This window comes from Nothobranchius furzeri, chromosome 2 (assembly GCF_043380555.1).
Source record: "Nothobranchius furzeri strain GRZ-AD chromosome 2, NfurGRZ-RIMD1, whole genome shotgun sequence".
Taxonomy (NCBI): Eukaryota; Metazoa; Chordata; class Actinopteri; order Cyprinodontiformes; family Nothobranchiidae; genus Nothobranchius; species Nothobranchius furzeri.
In genome coordinates this window covers 68325446-68341172 of record NC_091742.1, presented here as the reverse complement: position 1 = coordinate 68341172, position 15727 = coordinate 68325446, and the positions used below count along the sequence as shown (strand labels likewise).

At 42.8% G+C, this 15727-nt stretch overlaps 1 protein-coding gene across 19 annotated transcripts in view; it reads left to right on the top strand.

Moving 5' to 3' along the window:
• The window catches only part of LOC107377409 (adhesion G protein-coupled receptor L3), a 410636-nt gene that overhangs the window by 141192 nt on the left and 253717 nt on the right, over window positions 1–15727 (top strand). For all 19 annotated transcript variants that reach the window (XM_070547650.1, XM_070547654.1, XM_070547651.1 and 16 more), the window contains one exon: window positions 15508–15721. In XM_070547650.1, the coding sequence (XP_070403751.1) occupies window positions 15508–15721 (214 nt within the window). The remainder of the gene's footprint in view (window positions 1–15507; window positions 15722–15727) is intronic.

The window sequence follows — 15727 nt, the reverse complement described above, 5'->3', positions numbered from 1 at the left end:
GGCGTAACCTGTGTTTTTGTTTAAGGCTGCACCATATATCAAACTGATTGATATTAGAATATCAATATGCACAAAATAAATGTTCTGAAACTTCACAGCCATAAACATAATCTCAGTAATATGTATTTGTCAATAGGATAACCTCCCCCAATCCCCTTAAACCCTCACAATCAGGGCGATTGCAGTTTTTATTATTGTGTTTTGTGTTAGTTTTGCAAGAACCTTTCAGATTATTTTTTTAATCCTCTAACATGAATGTAGATATTTGGTTAGTTGTTTAAATGCTCTATTAAAAAACAAACCTCTGAGATTAATGTTGTGGTTTCAGAAATGCTAACTCTTTCAGATAGTGTTGGAATCACAACCTTGTGTTTGCTTAGATTTTTTGGTTTCCTATCGATTACTGGTCCTTTTTGCATGCTTTCCCTCTCCGAACCTCCTTTCCGTGATACGTTAACCTTAACGAGGGTGCACTGCAGTTCGTCTCGTTGCTAAACTTGTCCAAGCTCATGCCTCCAGTGTGCTGCTGGGCGATTCCATCAGATAATGTGTGGTAAAAGAAGAGGAAGAAAAGACCTCTTTCCACTCACACAAGACAAAAATCAGCCTGTTGTTTCTTCTCTTTGACCTCAATTACTACCAGGGCATGTGTTACTAAAGGGGCATGTTGAATCATGCCTGCACCGGGAGCTGTGTGTGTGTGTGTGTGTGTGTGTGTGTGTGTGTGTGTGTGTGTGTGTGTGTGTGTGTGTCAGTGAGAGAGAGAAAGGGTGGTGGTGTGTATCTCCAATGACTTTGTGTAGAAGGGATTGTGTGTGAGCCTGAGGAGCCTGTACAGTAGGTGGAGGCCAAGGTGCTTTAGGCTTGGCTGAGATGTTCCCCTGAGTGATGCTGAACATGTGGGTGGGTTACGGAGCGGAGGGAGAAAGAGCAGGAGTGGTGGGCGGATGGGTATGGGTGGGTGGGGGGTGGGGGGATGAAAGGAGAGGAAATAGTAAAACGATGTCAGACATGATTGGAGCTGGACAAGGCTTGGTTTGATGTCACGAGCTGCTGGCAAAAACAGCTGCCTGCTGCACAGCCTCACCTGTGGCTTGGACCATCTACACACATACATTCATGTATACACACACATACAAAAAATGTGTGTGTGTGTGCGTGTGTGTATACATACATACATATATATATATATATATATATATATACATATATGTGTGTGTGTGTGTGTGTGTGTGTGTGTGTGTGTGTGTGTGTGTGTGTGTGTGTGTGTGTGTGTGTATGGAGGTGCTGCAACTGCAGTGATGCAGGCGTTTGTTCTGGTGTGTCTGCCGGCTCAGCTCTCGATTGGCGGGTCGATCTACGTTCCTACCCTCACCTTTGGTCACAAGCTTTGGGTAGTCACAAATACAAGCGGCCAAAATGAGTTTTGTCCACAGGTGTCTTGACTCTCCCTTAGCGATAGGGTGAGAAGCTCATGTGAGAGGGGCACATAGAGTAGGTTTGCTGCTCCTCCGCATCAACATAAGCCAGTTGAGGTTGCTCAGGCATCTGGGTAGGATGCCTCCTGGACGCCTACCTGGTGAGGTTTTCTGGGCACGTCCAACCAAAAGGACACCCAAGTGGATACCTAGGACAGGCTGGATGGACTATGTCTATCGGCTGGCTAGAGAACGCCTTCGGGTTCCCCTGGAGGAGCTGACCTGAGTGTCTGTCTGGGGAGAGGGAAGTCTGGGCCACTGTCCTCTAGCTGCTGCCCCCCGCGACCCGACCTCGGATAAGCAGAAGAAGATGGATGGGTGCAGAGTTTTGATTGTGTTGAAGTGTGCATTATTGGGATGTTACAAATGTACTTTTTACAAAAATTATCTTGCTAAACTCACAACCTCAGCACAGACAAATTGTGGGGGCCCCAGTTTGGTAACCACTGCTTTAATAGTTGGAAAACTTCACGAAACTTTGTGATTTTTTTCTCCAAGTTGGCCGGTTACTTTACAGAAGTGGTTAAGAACTAGGTCTAGCACCATCTTTTGGCTAGCACGGGAAAAAAAACATACTAGATAACTTGTTTCTTGTTTATTTGATTAATGAAATGAAGTGGTGATTAGTTACATGGAAGTGGCTCATGCATGAAGAGACACTTCACCTAGGGGTTCCCAGCATGTGATTCAAACCTGTATGGGGAGATGGAAAAGCACTTGTAGACACTAGTGCTTGTGCATAGATCAGGTATCAGCCTCCCTAAAGTGCATCGCTGAGGGGTGCAAGTTGCTGTGCTCTGCAGATTCCCGTTTACATGTAGTGACCAATTTATTAACTTTCACAGTCATTAACTTAAACTGTGTTGATGCATGGTTGGAGTAAGAAGAGAAGCCAAAACTCCACTCCTGTCTCATGGCTGCCACCCTGTGAATTTAATCATACACATGCTGCATGTGGCTTTTTGTAAAAAAAAAAAAAAAAAAGAAGAAATTATTAAACCACTCACCATGGGGAGCCTGATTCACTTAGAGGTGCAGCAGTTTATTACAACTGCACTGCATCCGTATCCCTTTGTGTTAATTTGTTAACACTGACGAGCTAATTTCCCCCTTAGGCGTCACGGGCAGTTTGACTGACACTCTGAAACTTCCGCCCAGCAATAACCCACCATCAGTCTTCCCCCCTCAGCTGGAATTTGCAAATGCACGGCGCGTTGGCAATTAATGCGTTCAAACGTGTGTCGCAAACGCGAGTTAAAGCAAAACAAATGGCTGTTTCGTTTGGCGTGCTGAATGGATTCCTGGATCCTGTCATGATGAGTAATGCTGCTTGTGCTCAGCAGAGTGATTGGTCAGCGTGTCAAACGCCATCAGGGCTTTCTTTTTTGAGGAGTCTGACATGATTGTTCTCCCGGTCATTATGTGAATTCATTATTGCTGAGGTGATGGCTGTCATCTAGTTGCGTATCTTTGTACAACGTTGATCATCCATGTGGAGTTGCTAAGCTTTAAACAGTGGTTTGACCATCTTTTAATGCAACCCCCCAAAAAAACAACTATGAACCTTCAATTCCTCACATCGTCATCATTCTTCGACAGTTCAGTTCCTGGATAATTTTGCGTTCTGCGTAAAACAGCCTTTGAGATTTGCCAGCCTCGGGCCATGTGTAAACATAATTTAGTTGGGGGAACAGTTTGCCTGAACTATATCTCACTTGAAGATAAATAATCCCTCATGTATTATTTAAAGAAAAAGCTCTCTGTCTCTTTTTTTCTCCAAGGTTTCTTCTCTTTGTTGCACGATAAAAAACTTACCGTAGCCGCCCTCCGCCCACCAGTTTGTCATTTGTTGCAAACTAAGAAGTCGGTGTGACAGGATCCCATTGGTCTAATCAAATAACCGGTCCCAGATTCATGTGCTAATTAATCACTAGCTCTGGGGGCTGGACCCATCCGGTGATTCCCTGAGGAAAAATGAGACATTTGATCAGTTGAATCAGCTCCCTTGCCGTCTCCTCCTCTCCCTTTCCATCTATCTTGCATTAATTCAATGAAGTCATGGTTCATTTGAATGCAGCCACCCACCCACACCGGCACAAACACACACACGTATACATAATATGATCTGTTTACCTACAGAAAAAAATCCCCTTATTAAGTAATAGGATGCAATGGGGCTACACATTATTAAATATCGCAAAGACATCAGCTGTGATAGCCCCATATTTACTCAGCTCTTGTCTTTTTGTTCTGCCATTGAAATTCTCACAAACCTTCCATGTCGCCATCTGATTTTGAAAAATATTGAATACAGTTGTGCACCACATGGAATCTAGCAGGTTCAGTATTGATTTATCTTGTGAGTGTGGTCATTGTTTTAGAGATAGTCCTTCATACCGGCTGAAAACATGATTGGAATTTTGCAGGACTCTTAAGAGCATGATTGTAGAGAGCATGGTTATTGGGAATTTGTCTGCTGTGTTTGAGCTTGCACACTTCAGTCGAAGCCTGATAAAGGTCTGAAAGCTTCACATTAAGAGCTGCCACCTGTCCCTGATAGCTGCTTGTCCAAGGCACAGTAGCTTGTCCGATGGGGTTCATTGGGAACATGTGTGATTGCCAGCCTTGCATGATCTGTGATTGCCCTATTGGTTTCAGTCCTGGGCCAAGATATTTTACTCAAGACCAATAGTGCAATTGTCCAATCATGTTGTGGTGATGTCATATGCACTCAACTCCAGCAAAGTGTTAGATGCATTGTGTCAATGCATGGAGCTGCAGCAGCTAAATGCATTAGTATGATAGTAATAATAGGCCTTTCTAAATGTATTGCACAGATGCTTTTCAATATTCTTATTTATACCCAATCTAGGTGGGGCATTTATCAGATGCATGGAAAAGAAAACTGAGGAGCTAGCTTTAGGAGCATGTATGACAAGGTTTGTGTTTTGGATGAAATCTGCTCCGTTTAAAACAACCTGAAAACAAAATTTGAGCAATATATAATAAACTGATTGGTAAGCATTTATATTCAAAGGCTACTGAATTGTGTTTGTGTGCAGAAATGACAAATTGATATGTTGTTTTTACTAGTTTTTACTTGTAACAGCCCTGTGGAGCCAATGTAGAGCTAGCCCTATGTAGACCCGTAGAGCTAGTCTGAATGTAGTAAAATTAAAAGTTGATTCCTGCTGTCAGAAAACGGCTCTCATTTCCCAAATTGTAGAGCAAATCATTCAAATGTGCATTGCAAACATTGAATTTAGCTATAAATAGTGCACCAGAAAGGCTACATTTGGCTGTTAGTATTATTTGTGTTTGTAAACAATCACAAAACTCCAAGTAAACAACTATTTAAAAAATTAATTTTGATGCTTGAATCACTAAGAAGATTAGCAGTGCTGGAGGACATAAACTCAAATTTTCAAACTTAGGTCATTCAACAAGTTACCTACAACAGGTATGAAAGTAATCATTATGACACCTCATAAACGTAGCTCAGGAGGTAGAGCGGGTTGTTCAGTTTTCAGAAGGTTTCAGGTTCAATCGCAGCTCCAGACAGAGAATTCTGCTGTTGTGTCCTTGGGCAAGACACTTAACAAACCTTGCCTGCCGGTGGTGGTCGGAGGGACCGGTGGCGCCTGTGCTTGGAAGCCCCGCCTCTGTCAGTGTGCCCCAGGGCAGGTTTGGCTACATTGTAGCTCATCCATCGACATATATACTGGGCAATTCATTTCCATAGGCTCCAATAACACGTTTTTGTGCCAAAATGGGAGGTGGCCACCACCGCCATTTTGACCGTGTCACAGGTTCTGTCAAGCCAAGACAATTCCACAAAAGGGAAGAGAGATGGAGCTGAGGGAGGGGCTGTAAGGCTGGGATCAACTGACGACACCCGGTCGAACTAGCTACAAGCTAACCTGAAGCTAACCCAAAGCTAACGCGGAGGTGGGAGCTAAGCTAACGGAGGTAGCAACCTAGCTACAACCGGAGTTAACTGTGCACAACACCAGAGCTTCTGAGTCAGAGATACGCCGGGCTGACCGCTGGGTAAAACCGGGTGGAGCACAGAGGTCTCCCGAAAGCTGCTGAAAGCCGGCAGCACGCGCAGCAGACAGAAGCTGTGATCAGACAGAGATGCGCCGAGCTGCGGGGAGGAGAGAACCACAATCCAGCAGCCCGCGCAGCAGCCTGTGCAGCAGACAGAAGCCGCGATCAGACAGATATGTGCGGAGCTGCAGTGAGGGGAGAAATGGGTGGAAACATCGGTCTCCCCAGAGCTCCACTAGTCAGAACCCTGCTCCACCAACATGTTATGTTACAACCCATTTTCTAAAGTGCAGCATTATGTTAAATGCACTGGGTTTTACCCTATTACATTTAAATTTCATGGTTAAACAGTACATGTTAAAATCTAAGCTCAGCTCGGCAGTGACCTAAAATACATAAATATAATTTTACTTACCGAAAGAAATGAAGTGGAGACTCCTTGGATGCTCTATTAGTGCAATTAATGCCACAGCAAGTCATTTTGTCCAACAATTGCACAAATAATATCCAAAAAAGAATACACAAACACAGAGACTCAAAATCCCGGAACAGTTTCCAGGCCAGACCGAGGCTCTACTGAGGCCTTTCCACTGAGCTAGCTCTGTGGTCACGTGGGTCTGATCCTCATTAATTATGCAGAATTTTAGGCTTTTAATACACTTAAACAGAAGAGTGAGAAAAAAAATTTGCTTGCTTCTGACCCTAGCCCCCAGGGGATGAGGGTGGAACTGCAATTTTTGGTACTTTCGGGTTGGGCTCAATTTTTGAGCCGCATTGTGGGGGATTGAGCTCATCCCCATCAGTGTGTGAATGGATGAATGATACACTGTAGTGTAAAGCGCTTTGGAGTCCTCTGACTCAGAAAGGTGCCAAGTGGGGCTCATTTATCATTTAAACATTCTTCAAAATATCCCAAAAGTCACTGTAAGGTCTCTTCCCTAAAATGTCTTTTGAAAAATGACTTAAAGTAACACTAAACCGTTTACACTTTAAGCTATCCCTTCAAAAATGGGTTTAAGTGACTGTGAGTAGAAACTTTACCAGCTTTACCCTGAACACCACTCGGCAGCCCTCTGCTGACCAGAAACCACATTTAGATTTGTGCAGCGGGTACGTGCTCTAAAGTGAACTCTTTACTTGCTTTTTAGCTGTTAGCCACTAGCAGTTAGCGTTATCAGTTTGCCGATCGTCAATAAAAAGCACAAAAAGAAAAGAAGAAGTTTGCTTTTCTGTTGGCATCAAAAGTAAAAGTAAGAGAGTTATGACTTTGGAAGTGAAGGAAAGAGCTAAAACCAGAGTGAACATCGGTGCGGCTTCCACTAGTTTTAGGGAGCTAAAGGAGGCTACAAAATCACGGACTGATGGTGACCTGGTTTTTTTGCTACTGGACTTGTAAGTAATACTATTCTTTGTCCAACGTTGGATCTTTTAACTTTGTGGTTTATTTAAGTATTAGTTGGCTCATTTTAGTGTTAGCTTGTTGTTAGCGCCAGCTACAGCAGGCTTCAGCAGGGTTGTTTACAATAGTTGCAATTCCAATTTCCACCAATAGTGCAGAGGAGCAGAAAACTGCACTGTGTTAATTTGAAAGCCTTAAGAGACTTCAAGTTTTAATCAATTACTTTTAAATGTCATAATCCTGTTTGTGTCAGTTTGAATGAAGGTAAGTGGTTTGTGCTTGGGAATGTTAGTTTTAGCAGTATAATGTCTCCTTTCTTACTTACAATCACAATTAGCAAGCACCCACTAAGACCATCAAGGAATTCATCCTTTGGATGGATTGTTAAAACTCTGTGGGGGAGCGACATTTTCCAAATGACCATTTTTCTCTCTGACCTTTCTTTTGCCCTTTTTAGTGAGTAATTGCATTTTGTGGAGTAATCATTTAAGAAGTTATGTCATTTGCAGACATCCTAATAGAAAAAAAGAAGTCAGTTTGGTGCTCAAAATGTAATGGAGGCATCCGGCGTTAGCGTTAGTTTGCTCACCCGAATCTGCTTTATTTTTTCAGCATATTTTTCTTTTCTTTATTTTTCATAGCGAGTAGTGCGCTTGTCAAAAGAATTATCTAGGGAGAATCTTCTGTGCTGAAAAGAGATACGGGCTGCATATAAATACACCTCTAAAGTCTCAGCTGCAGAGGGAGAAAGGGAGAGCTGAATAGAACACAGGAGCTCAGATAAGGCTCTCTATGAGGCTAATTTCGATTTTCAGTGGATCTGACAATGATGTGTGCAGGTATACAGCGATACGTGTGAGTGGGACTGGAGTCGGGCTGCACTACCTGAGCAATACGAGCCCTATCAATCACCGCCCCCGGCCACAGATGTAATTAAACTTACAGTTGTTGACTAGCAGGGTAATTCGAGAAATCGCTGGCACACGTTTACTGGCTTACATTAGAGGATTGCCTGTGTCAATGGCATCATGTTCTGTGATGTTTATTTAATGCTACTTTTGGAGATGCATGCTATTGCATCAGTGGAGCTTTTGCATTTATAGTATTACAGGACTGTTAGAGAGAGTTGTAGGGTGACGTGTGTTCGTGAAATATTAGAAAATGTGTTTCTCTGTAAAATGAGCTTGAAAAAAAGTCAAGACAGGTGTTTTGATTGAAAAATGTGATGGTAAAGAAAGAGGAATTATGTTACAGCGTTCTGGTCGTATACAGTTATTAGAGATTATGTTCCAACTATTCTGATTTTTGTCTAAGAAATATGTTTTTTTTTAATTATTGCATTGTGGGTTTTAGAAGTTGGTTGTTGTTGTTTTTTCACCAAAAATGTTTTAATGGTAATCCTATGCAGTCTTGAAAAGAATATGGAACTTGCTTCTAATGTTTTTTGGTCTGTCAGAAAACAAAATAAACTATATTTAAACAAGGTAAAATTTCTAAACTATTGTTTATTTTAATTTTCTAAACAATAAAAAAATAATGTTCTATGCTGAAACAGGCTGAAAATTGCTGACATTGCATTTACATAAAAGAGAAAGCCCGAACCTGATCTTCCATGGCAGCAATGCAACCATTCAAAAGTTTGCGATAATTTCAAAATGTATTGTATTTCCAATGAAAAATACATTTTAATGTATAGTTACAGAGAATTCCCCAGTCCAACACAGTATTTGCATGTGAAACATGTTGAAGCTGCTGAAAGGTTGGGTGAAATCTTACCGGATAACGGTGAAAATACAATAACTAAAGTCTGCCAGTTTGGAATTTCTGCAATTGATGATTTTCTTCTTTTTTTTTCTTTAAAAGAAAGTTACATTTGAAGTAAACATAATTTCCTATTCAGATTAATTTCACGTGTTTCCCAAGCGATCCAGAATGTTGATCGTATTGTGTGTGTGAATGAAAAAGCACATTAGATTTAGCTTGAGTTCACAAGATTCTGTGGGTTCAGACTACTTACTGCCAATGGAGTGTGTAGTAAGCTTCTCCATCTTGGAATTAAAATAAATGCTGATGTACTGAACCAAAGTTAAAGCTATGAGTCTGTTAATAGATTGTTGGTTTAATTGAAAAACAAAGTTTAAAATGACCTTTTCTATAAATTTTACAGAATTCAAAATCACCTGTAGATAGTAATAAAAAACGCCCCCAAAACAGAAGAAGCAACCCAAAAAATAACATTGTTTATGGAACGAGCAAGATGCAGAGATTTCTTTCTCTGAGTCATTAGAAATCCACTGTAATATCATTACTGGAGGTAAAACATTAAGACCCAACTTAAATGATGCATATTGACAGTTTAATGATTGACTCAAAGAAAAATATAAACAGCAAAATATCTTTTAAAACAAGCCCAAAGTAAATACAACTCCTAGGATTAGCATATTCTTGATGGAACTTAGAAACTAAAAAATATAGAAAAACCGAATTAAAAAAAAGTCAAACCAAAGCTCTCATTAGCAACAATTTGGACCCTTTTTAGGTTCTTTCTTTCATTTTGGTGGCAGCATTTTTAGAAAGACCACACAAAGAGCCCCACCACGATCAATAAACAATTTGTTCCCTTTTAATCAAAGTAAATGTGTTTTTTTAATCAAAGTCCACCTGTCTGAGTCAGCCCATGCCGTCCCTTTTCTCTGCTGTTGTCTCGTTTAGCAAAGTTTGGTTTGAATCACACCAGTGCTGTTTAGGAGGCGGAATAAATCTTCCCACTAAGAGGAAGATAATTGGTAGCTTTCATCGCCGCATTGCAAATAATTATTCCAATCTGTGATGTTTCAATGGCAAGTGTGCTTTAGTGTGTTGGGGTTTGAATGATTTATGAGACAAAATGAAATGACACGATAATGAGGGTCCTCTTCTGTTGTTTCACCTCATAGCATCTCTTTGTGTTTGTTGTGTTTATTTGTAGAGAAATATAAAAAAGAGCCTCACCTGGCTGGTTGGAGTAGCAATAACAGTATGGATTTTGTACCCCCTCCCACCAAATGTGGCGTCTCCTTTTATATTTTCCAAAAGCAGCATGCGGGTGCTTTTGCACGCAAGATTCTTATCCATCATGCAATGCCATCAAGAAGAACAAAGCAACAGATGGTATGGTCCCCCGCTGAGCCTTGATCTCAGCATCCTCCAGTCGCTGTGATATTACACCAAGAGTCAGGTTGACATTGCGGCATGTGGCAGTTTTAAGATATGTAATTAGAAATGACTAGCTGCCGGAACCTCAATAAAAGCTTGAGAACCAGGAGAAGTTGATAAGTGTGAGCTGACACGATGGTGGACAGAAAATAATCATCATTTCATTGTTCGGATGATTCCAAAAGGATTTAAAAAAAATCACAATATGCAATGTGATGACGGTATATGGATGGTGCGTGGATAGAAAATTAGACATCACACCTTGGTGGTTCACGTCATGCTACAGTTGAAACAAATGTGTGCATGAATGGTGTTAAGAATGCATGTAGAGATTCTCTTTATACAAATGATCAAAATACTAAATTTAGAAAAAGCTCTAAGTTTCTGTGAATCAAGATGAAAACAAATGTTATTACTGCCACTAATGGCTAATTAGGGTAAACATAGTAACAACTGGTGGATTCTTAAAGCTACATTACGTAATATTCTGTTGAAATAAACACATTTTTTTAATCTTTTTTTTTTCTTTTTTTTTTTTTTCTTCCGTGTCCTGTCTGGCTGTGAAGCAAACAGAATTGATGTCTGAATGCTGGTGACAAGCCTTACAGATTTACTCCCAGGTGGAGCATCAAAGCTTCTGCTTTTAATGTCACGCCTGATACTTAAAACTTTATTGTTATTGTTTTTTGAATGCTTGTAATTTCAACCAGACACGGAGACAGAGATGAAAGAGAAAGGAAGAGACAAAAGGAAGGCGGGGGGGGGGTCCACGAAAAAATAAACAATCAGTGATGAACAAGAATCTGCTTCTAGACCTGCAGGAGAAAAAGAAAAGAAAACCAACATACAATACAACAGGAGCAAACATTCACTGTATCGACCTGACGCCGGGGACACACCGGCCGCGGAAGCGCCGCGGAAGCGCCGAGAAGCGAATCGCTCACGAAATTCGGCCGCTGCTTGCCGCTCCTCAGTTCAGATCAGACGCGCCCCAGTCGAGGCGCGCCTCGGCTCAGCTGTAGTTTTTCTTTTAAACACTTGGCGTCCTCCATTTCCTCTCTGCCTTTTCTCAGCTATTTTCCTCTACGTTTGAGTGTTTGTACGCGTGTGCGTGTGTGTGTGTGTGTGTGTGAACCTGGTATGAGTTGTTTCTGCCAGTTGAATCTCTTGGAACCCGCTCCAATTCTGCAGCTGTATCCTAGCAGTTTCTTCTGAAATGGGTACATAGATAATCATGCTTTTCGGGGGTCGTACAGCTCCTTGTGTTTCTTAACTTCCATAATTAATTTAAAGTCATCCATCTTAACTGCTTGCCTCAGACTTTCTGCCTCTCTGTCCTGTTTGCTCCGATGAAAAGACACCCAAAACCACACCCCCCTTCACGTTGTCACACACGTGTGTGTATATGTGTGTGCGTGTTCGTGTGGTTTTTCTGCAGTGTCTGTTTACGAACACATTTGTCTATTGCAGAATTTTGTTTTGAAATGCTTTATTTTGTTAACTTTACCGGCCTGCCTCTTATGTCTACGTTTGACTTCCTGCCAGAATTGACGCGATTCACCCGCGGCTCGCGAAAAAAATAGAGCCAACGACGAAATGATCGTGCACGGCGCGGGCTGGAGCGCCGGCGTGCGCTGGCGCGAGGCGATTCGCGGCGCTTCGGCGGCCCATGTGGTCTATAGAATAGCTTAACAAGGGCGCCGAATGAAGGCGGCCCCATTTTCGCGGCGCTTCCGCGGCCAGTGTGTCCCCGGCGTAATGAGGAAATATAAAATCAACATTGTTTTACTGAACAATCAAACAATAATAAATCACAGTGCATTTAGCGCTACCCACAGCCTTAAGACATGTGTTGAACGTGCCAAAGTCCATTCTTATGAGAGCACCATGTGAGCACCTGTGTGCGTACCTGCGCTTGTATATGTAAGGTTTCTCTATAGGAGCATCCAGTAGAGAGTGTGAGGGGCCACAGATCTGCCCCCAAAGATGTGTAGGAGATGGAAGGATCTCCAAGTCTCAGAGATCCATAAGTTGCCCCCGAGCGCAGGGACCCATGGGAGACTGCGACCAGCAAAGCCCCTGCCCTCCTCAAGAGGCGCAAAGGATCGCCCCGGGGGGCCACAACCAGCAGCCGGCAGAGTCCCGGGGGATATCAGCGGCAAGCCCACAGGCCCGCCCGCAGCCTCCCACCCCCAAGTTGGCTGAGCCCGGAACCCTGTGACTCGGGACCTAGAGGCGACCAGCCCTGCCGGGCACCCAACAGAGCCCAGGGACCAAGATCCCACCAGGCAGCCACCGAGAATAATCAGGCAGACACCAAAAATCTTAAACCCCCTGACCCGGGAGCCACGAACACTCAGGCAGACCAAGGCACCACACTCCACACCAAATGTGGCAGTGGAGAGGAGGCGAAGATTTGTAGCAGCAAAAAAAAAAAAAGTCCCAGGAGAGGGGAGGAGTCAAAGGCCCCATCTGACATATACAGTCATACACAAACACAGTCACACACTCCCTCTCTCGTGCTCTCACATACATATACAACCTAAGACATACAAAAATGCAAGCCAGACACCCACTCATGCTCCCCATACACACCCTATTCACTCTGGTCCTGGTACTGCTGCACAAAGGGGTACAACCATCACCGGTTCCCAGAGTTCGACCCTTCCTGCTGGGGTGCTGATGGGCAGGCTCCCACACCCAACGCCGAGCAAAGCGACCCATCACCCCAGACCCCAGCCAGGTGGCCAGATCCCCCTTCTAGCCTCCAGCCCTGGGAAGCGAAGCAACAACAGAGGTGTGCTAAGGCCCCTAGTATCCATTTTTTTTCATCTCCTGACCATACCACTGAATCTAGTACTTTGTCTGTGAGTGCATGTAGGTTCAGATTCTTTTAATTTTGAAAGGGGGTAGGGCTGGTACCAACGTGTAAGAGTGTGTTTTGTGACATATGCGCATTCACAAGGAGGCTGTGTTCTCCTTCAGCTAGCCACTAGATAAGCTAACCTAGCAACTGATTATGTACATTTGACGATGGGCCCTGCCAGCCAATCATGCCTGGTTCTCTGCTTCTTATCGGAGACGCTCCTCTTTCTGGTTCTGACTGAGACCAAGCACCCAGGAGTGGGCCTCCAGGCTAAAAACTCCGGCTATAAACTCCTGCCTGGTTCGCTGCATCCATCCCGGGCCGCTCCTCATGGTTCTGGCTGAGTTCTGACTCTCAGAACCAGCCATGGAGGCTGATCATTCCAGCCTAGATCTCTGTATTAGTGAGGCAGCATGACTTCCTGGTTCTTCCGAGACTCGTGCAGCACAGACAGCCTGCATCGCTACATATCAAGCTTCAGGACTTTGCATCTTTCACAAAACCAGGACAGGAAGCGGGAAAACCTCAGAGAGCAATACGATTTTAGCTCACTGTTCCTGGAATAACTTTTATACGATCACCCATCAAATTCCCCTGGTTCTGTAATATGCTCCCCTGCTAACCCCCAGACCATCATTGGCCTCTCCTTTCAATCCCCTTCGGCAGAGCTATTTCTGTAAAACCTGAGCCACTTGTTGTGCTCTCAGCAGCATTCTATGTAAAACTACGCAATGCAGCTTTAAGGTCACTGTGGAAACCATAGACATGAATATGTAGATGCCCCATTAGTAACAGCATCACCTCCATATTGAGTGGGTTCCTCACTCTCCAAACCCAACTTGAGTCAATACAGAGTGGGCATTGATGCCTGTTTTTGCACAGCCTACGGTTGCAGCAACTGGCGTACTATTGAAAACAGATCATGTGGGATTACTATTGGGACTTTGTATTTTAATTTATTTAATTTTATATATATTTTAACTATCATGCCATACCTTATATCTGATTCTATGAAAAAGCACAATGAAATGTGTTTTTTATTTGGGTAAACACCTTACTCAGTAGAAATAAATTTACTGAGGGCGAATGGGAACCCTTCCAAGATGGCAGCCCGCTGCTACGCCAGCTCCAACAGGCAGAACCAGTATGGGGTGTCTATGTATATGATGTCTGAGGTGGAAAGTGCACACAATGTTTTCCCTTCCTGAGTTTTGAACAAATGTCTTAACTTTTAGTGACAGGAGGTTCTGATGGTCCCTTGTGGATTAGAAGGATTTTAAAATGTGTTTTTTCCTAAAGAAATATTAAATATCTTCTGACCACGCCATACCATAGCTTTCCATACCATACCATGCCATGCCATACCATACCATGCCATGCCATGCCATACCATATTTGTATAGCACTTTCAGACACAACAGGAGGGTTGTAAAACTGATGAACAGTAACAAAATATAAACGACCAAGATAATACGAGCTCCTTCTTTAACATTGTAATGAGGTTGTTTTGTGCTTATTTCCAAAGTCAAGACGAGTGTGTACTTGACATTCGAGAGGCCGTTGTCCTCTTACTGTCTTGAATAATTCGAATAAATGATTTCCTCCATCTCATTTTTCTGGATATTTTACTTCACTAAAACAAATGGAACTTGTTCAGATGACATGAATTACTTTCTTTTTCTGTTTCTCTCTTTGTCAGTTTGTACATCTGTAAACTCTTTATCTATCTCCAAGCCCAACGTTTACTCCTCCTCGCTCACTTTTTTTTGCTGTCTGTAAACACACTTTCTCCAGTTGGTCGTGCACATGCTCCTTCGTGTGCCAGTTTGAGCCTGCAGACATCCGTGGGCATGCATGTGTGCTCTTGCGTCTCATAGGAACTGCTGAAACAGTGACCCATACTTGGCTGGAGCTCTATCCAGAAGTCTTCACAGACATTTTTTACTTTGCAGCAAATGGGGAGATTTTTAAAAGTATATATTTTTTGACAAATTGACTCTCGTGTTTGTTTTGGGGCCAAAGGCACCCTTCGACCGGCCATGTCCTGGCTACATGCAGTCCAAATAAAGTTACTCTAAAGTGAAATGAAGTTTTTGGAATAAAGTTGATTTTGAAAGAAGCTGTAGCTAATCATTTTTTTTTAGAATACATGTTTTTTCTGTTTCTAATTTTCCAAACATTTTACAGTTAAAATAGATGCTCTACTTTCTCGAGTTTTATCTGTGTCAGTGTCATGGTCGAATCTTCCTCAACTTCCACCCTTCTGTGGTTCTGCTCGTCCTCCCACTCTAATAACTGGATGCTCATCAGCCCACACTCTCAAGACAGGGGTGGAGAACCACCAAAGCTTATGTTTAAGACCACTTTACTTTTATTTATTTGTTTCTTTTTTAAATATAAAATACACATTCTAAAGTCCCTATAGCAGATTTCTTGTATGTCTTTACTCTCCATGGAATAAAAACACATCAGATAACTTCATACTTAGTTTTTTTTTTATTCTTGTTTAATTTCTGCAGCTTTCAGCAGAGCACCCATCCCCATGGCAGTGGTGAGGAGGGAGCTGTCCTGTGAGAGCTATCCCATCGAGCTTCGATGCCCGGGCACAGACGTCATCATGATTGAGAGCGCCAACTACGGCCGCACAGATGACAAGATCTGCGACGCTGACCCGGCCCAGATGGAAAACACGCGGTGTTATCTACCAGATGCGTACAAGATCATGTCTCAAAGGTAACC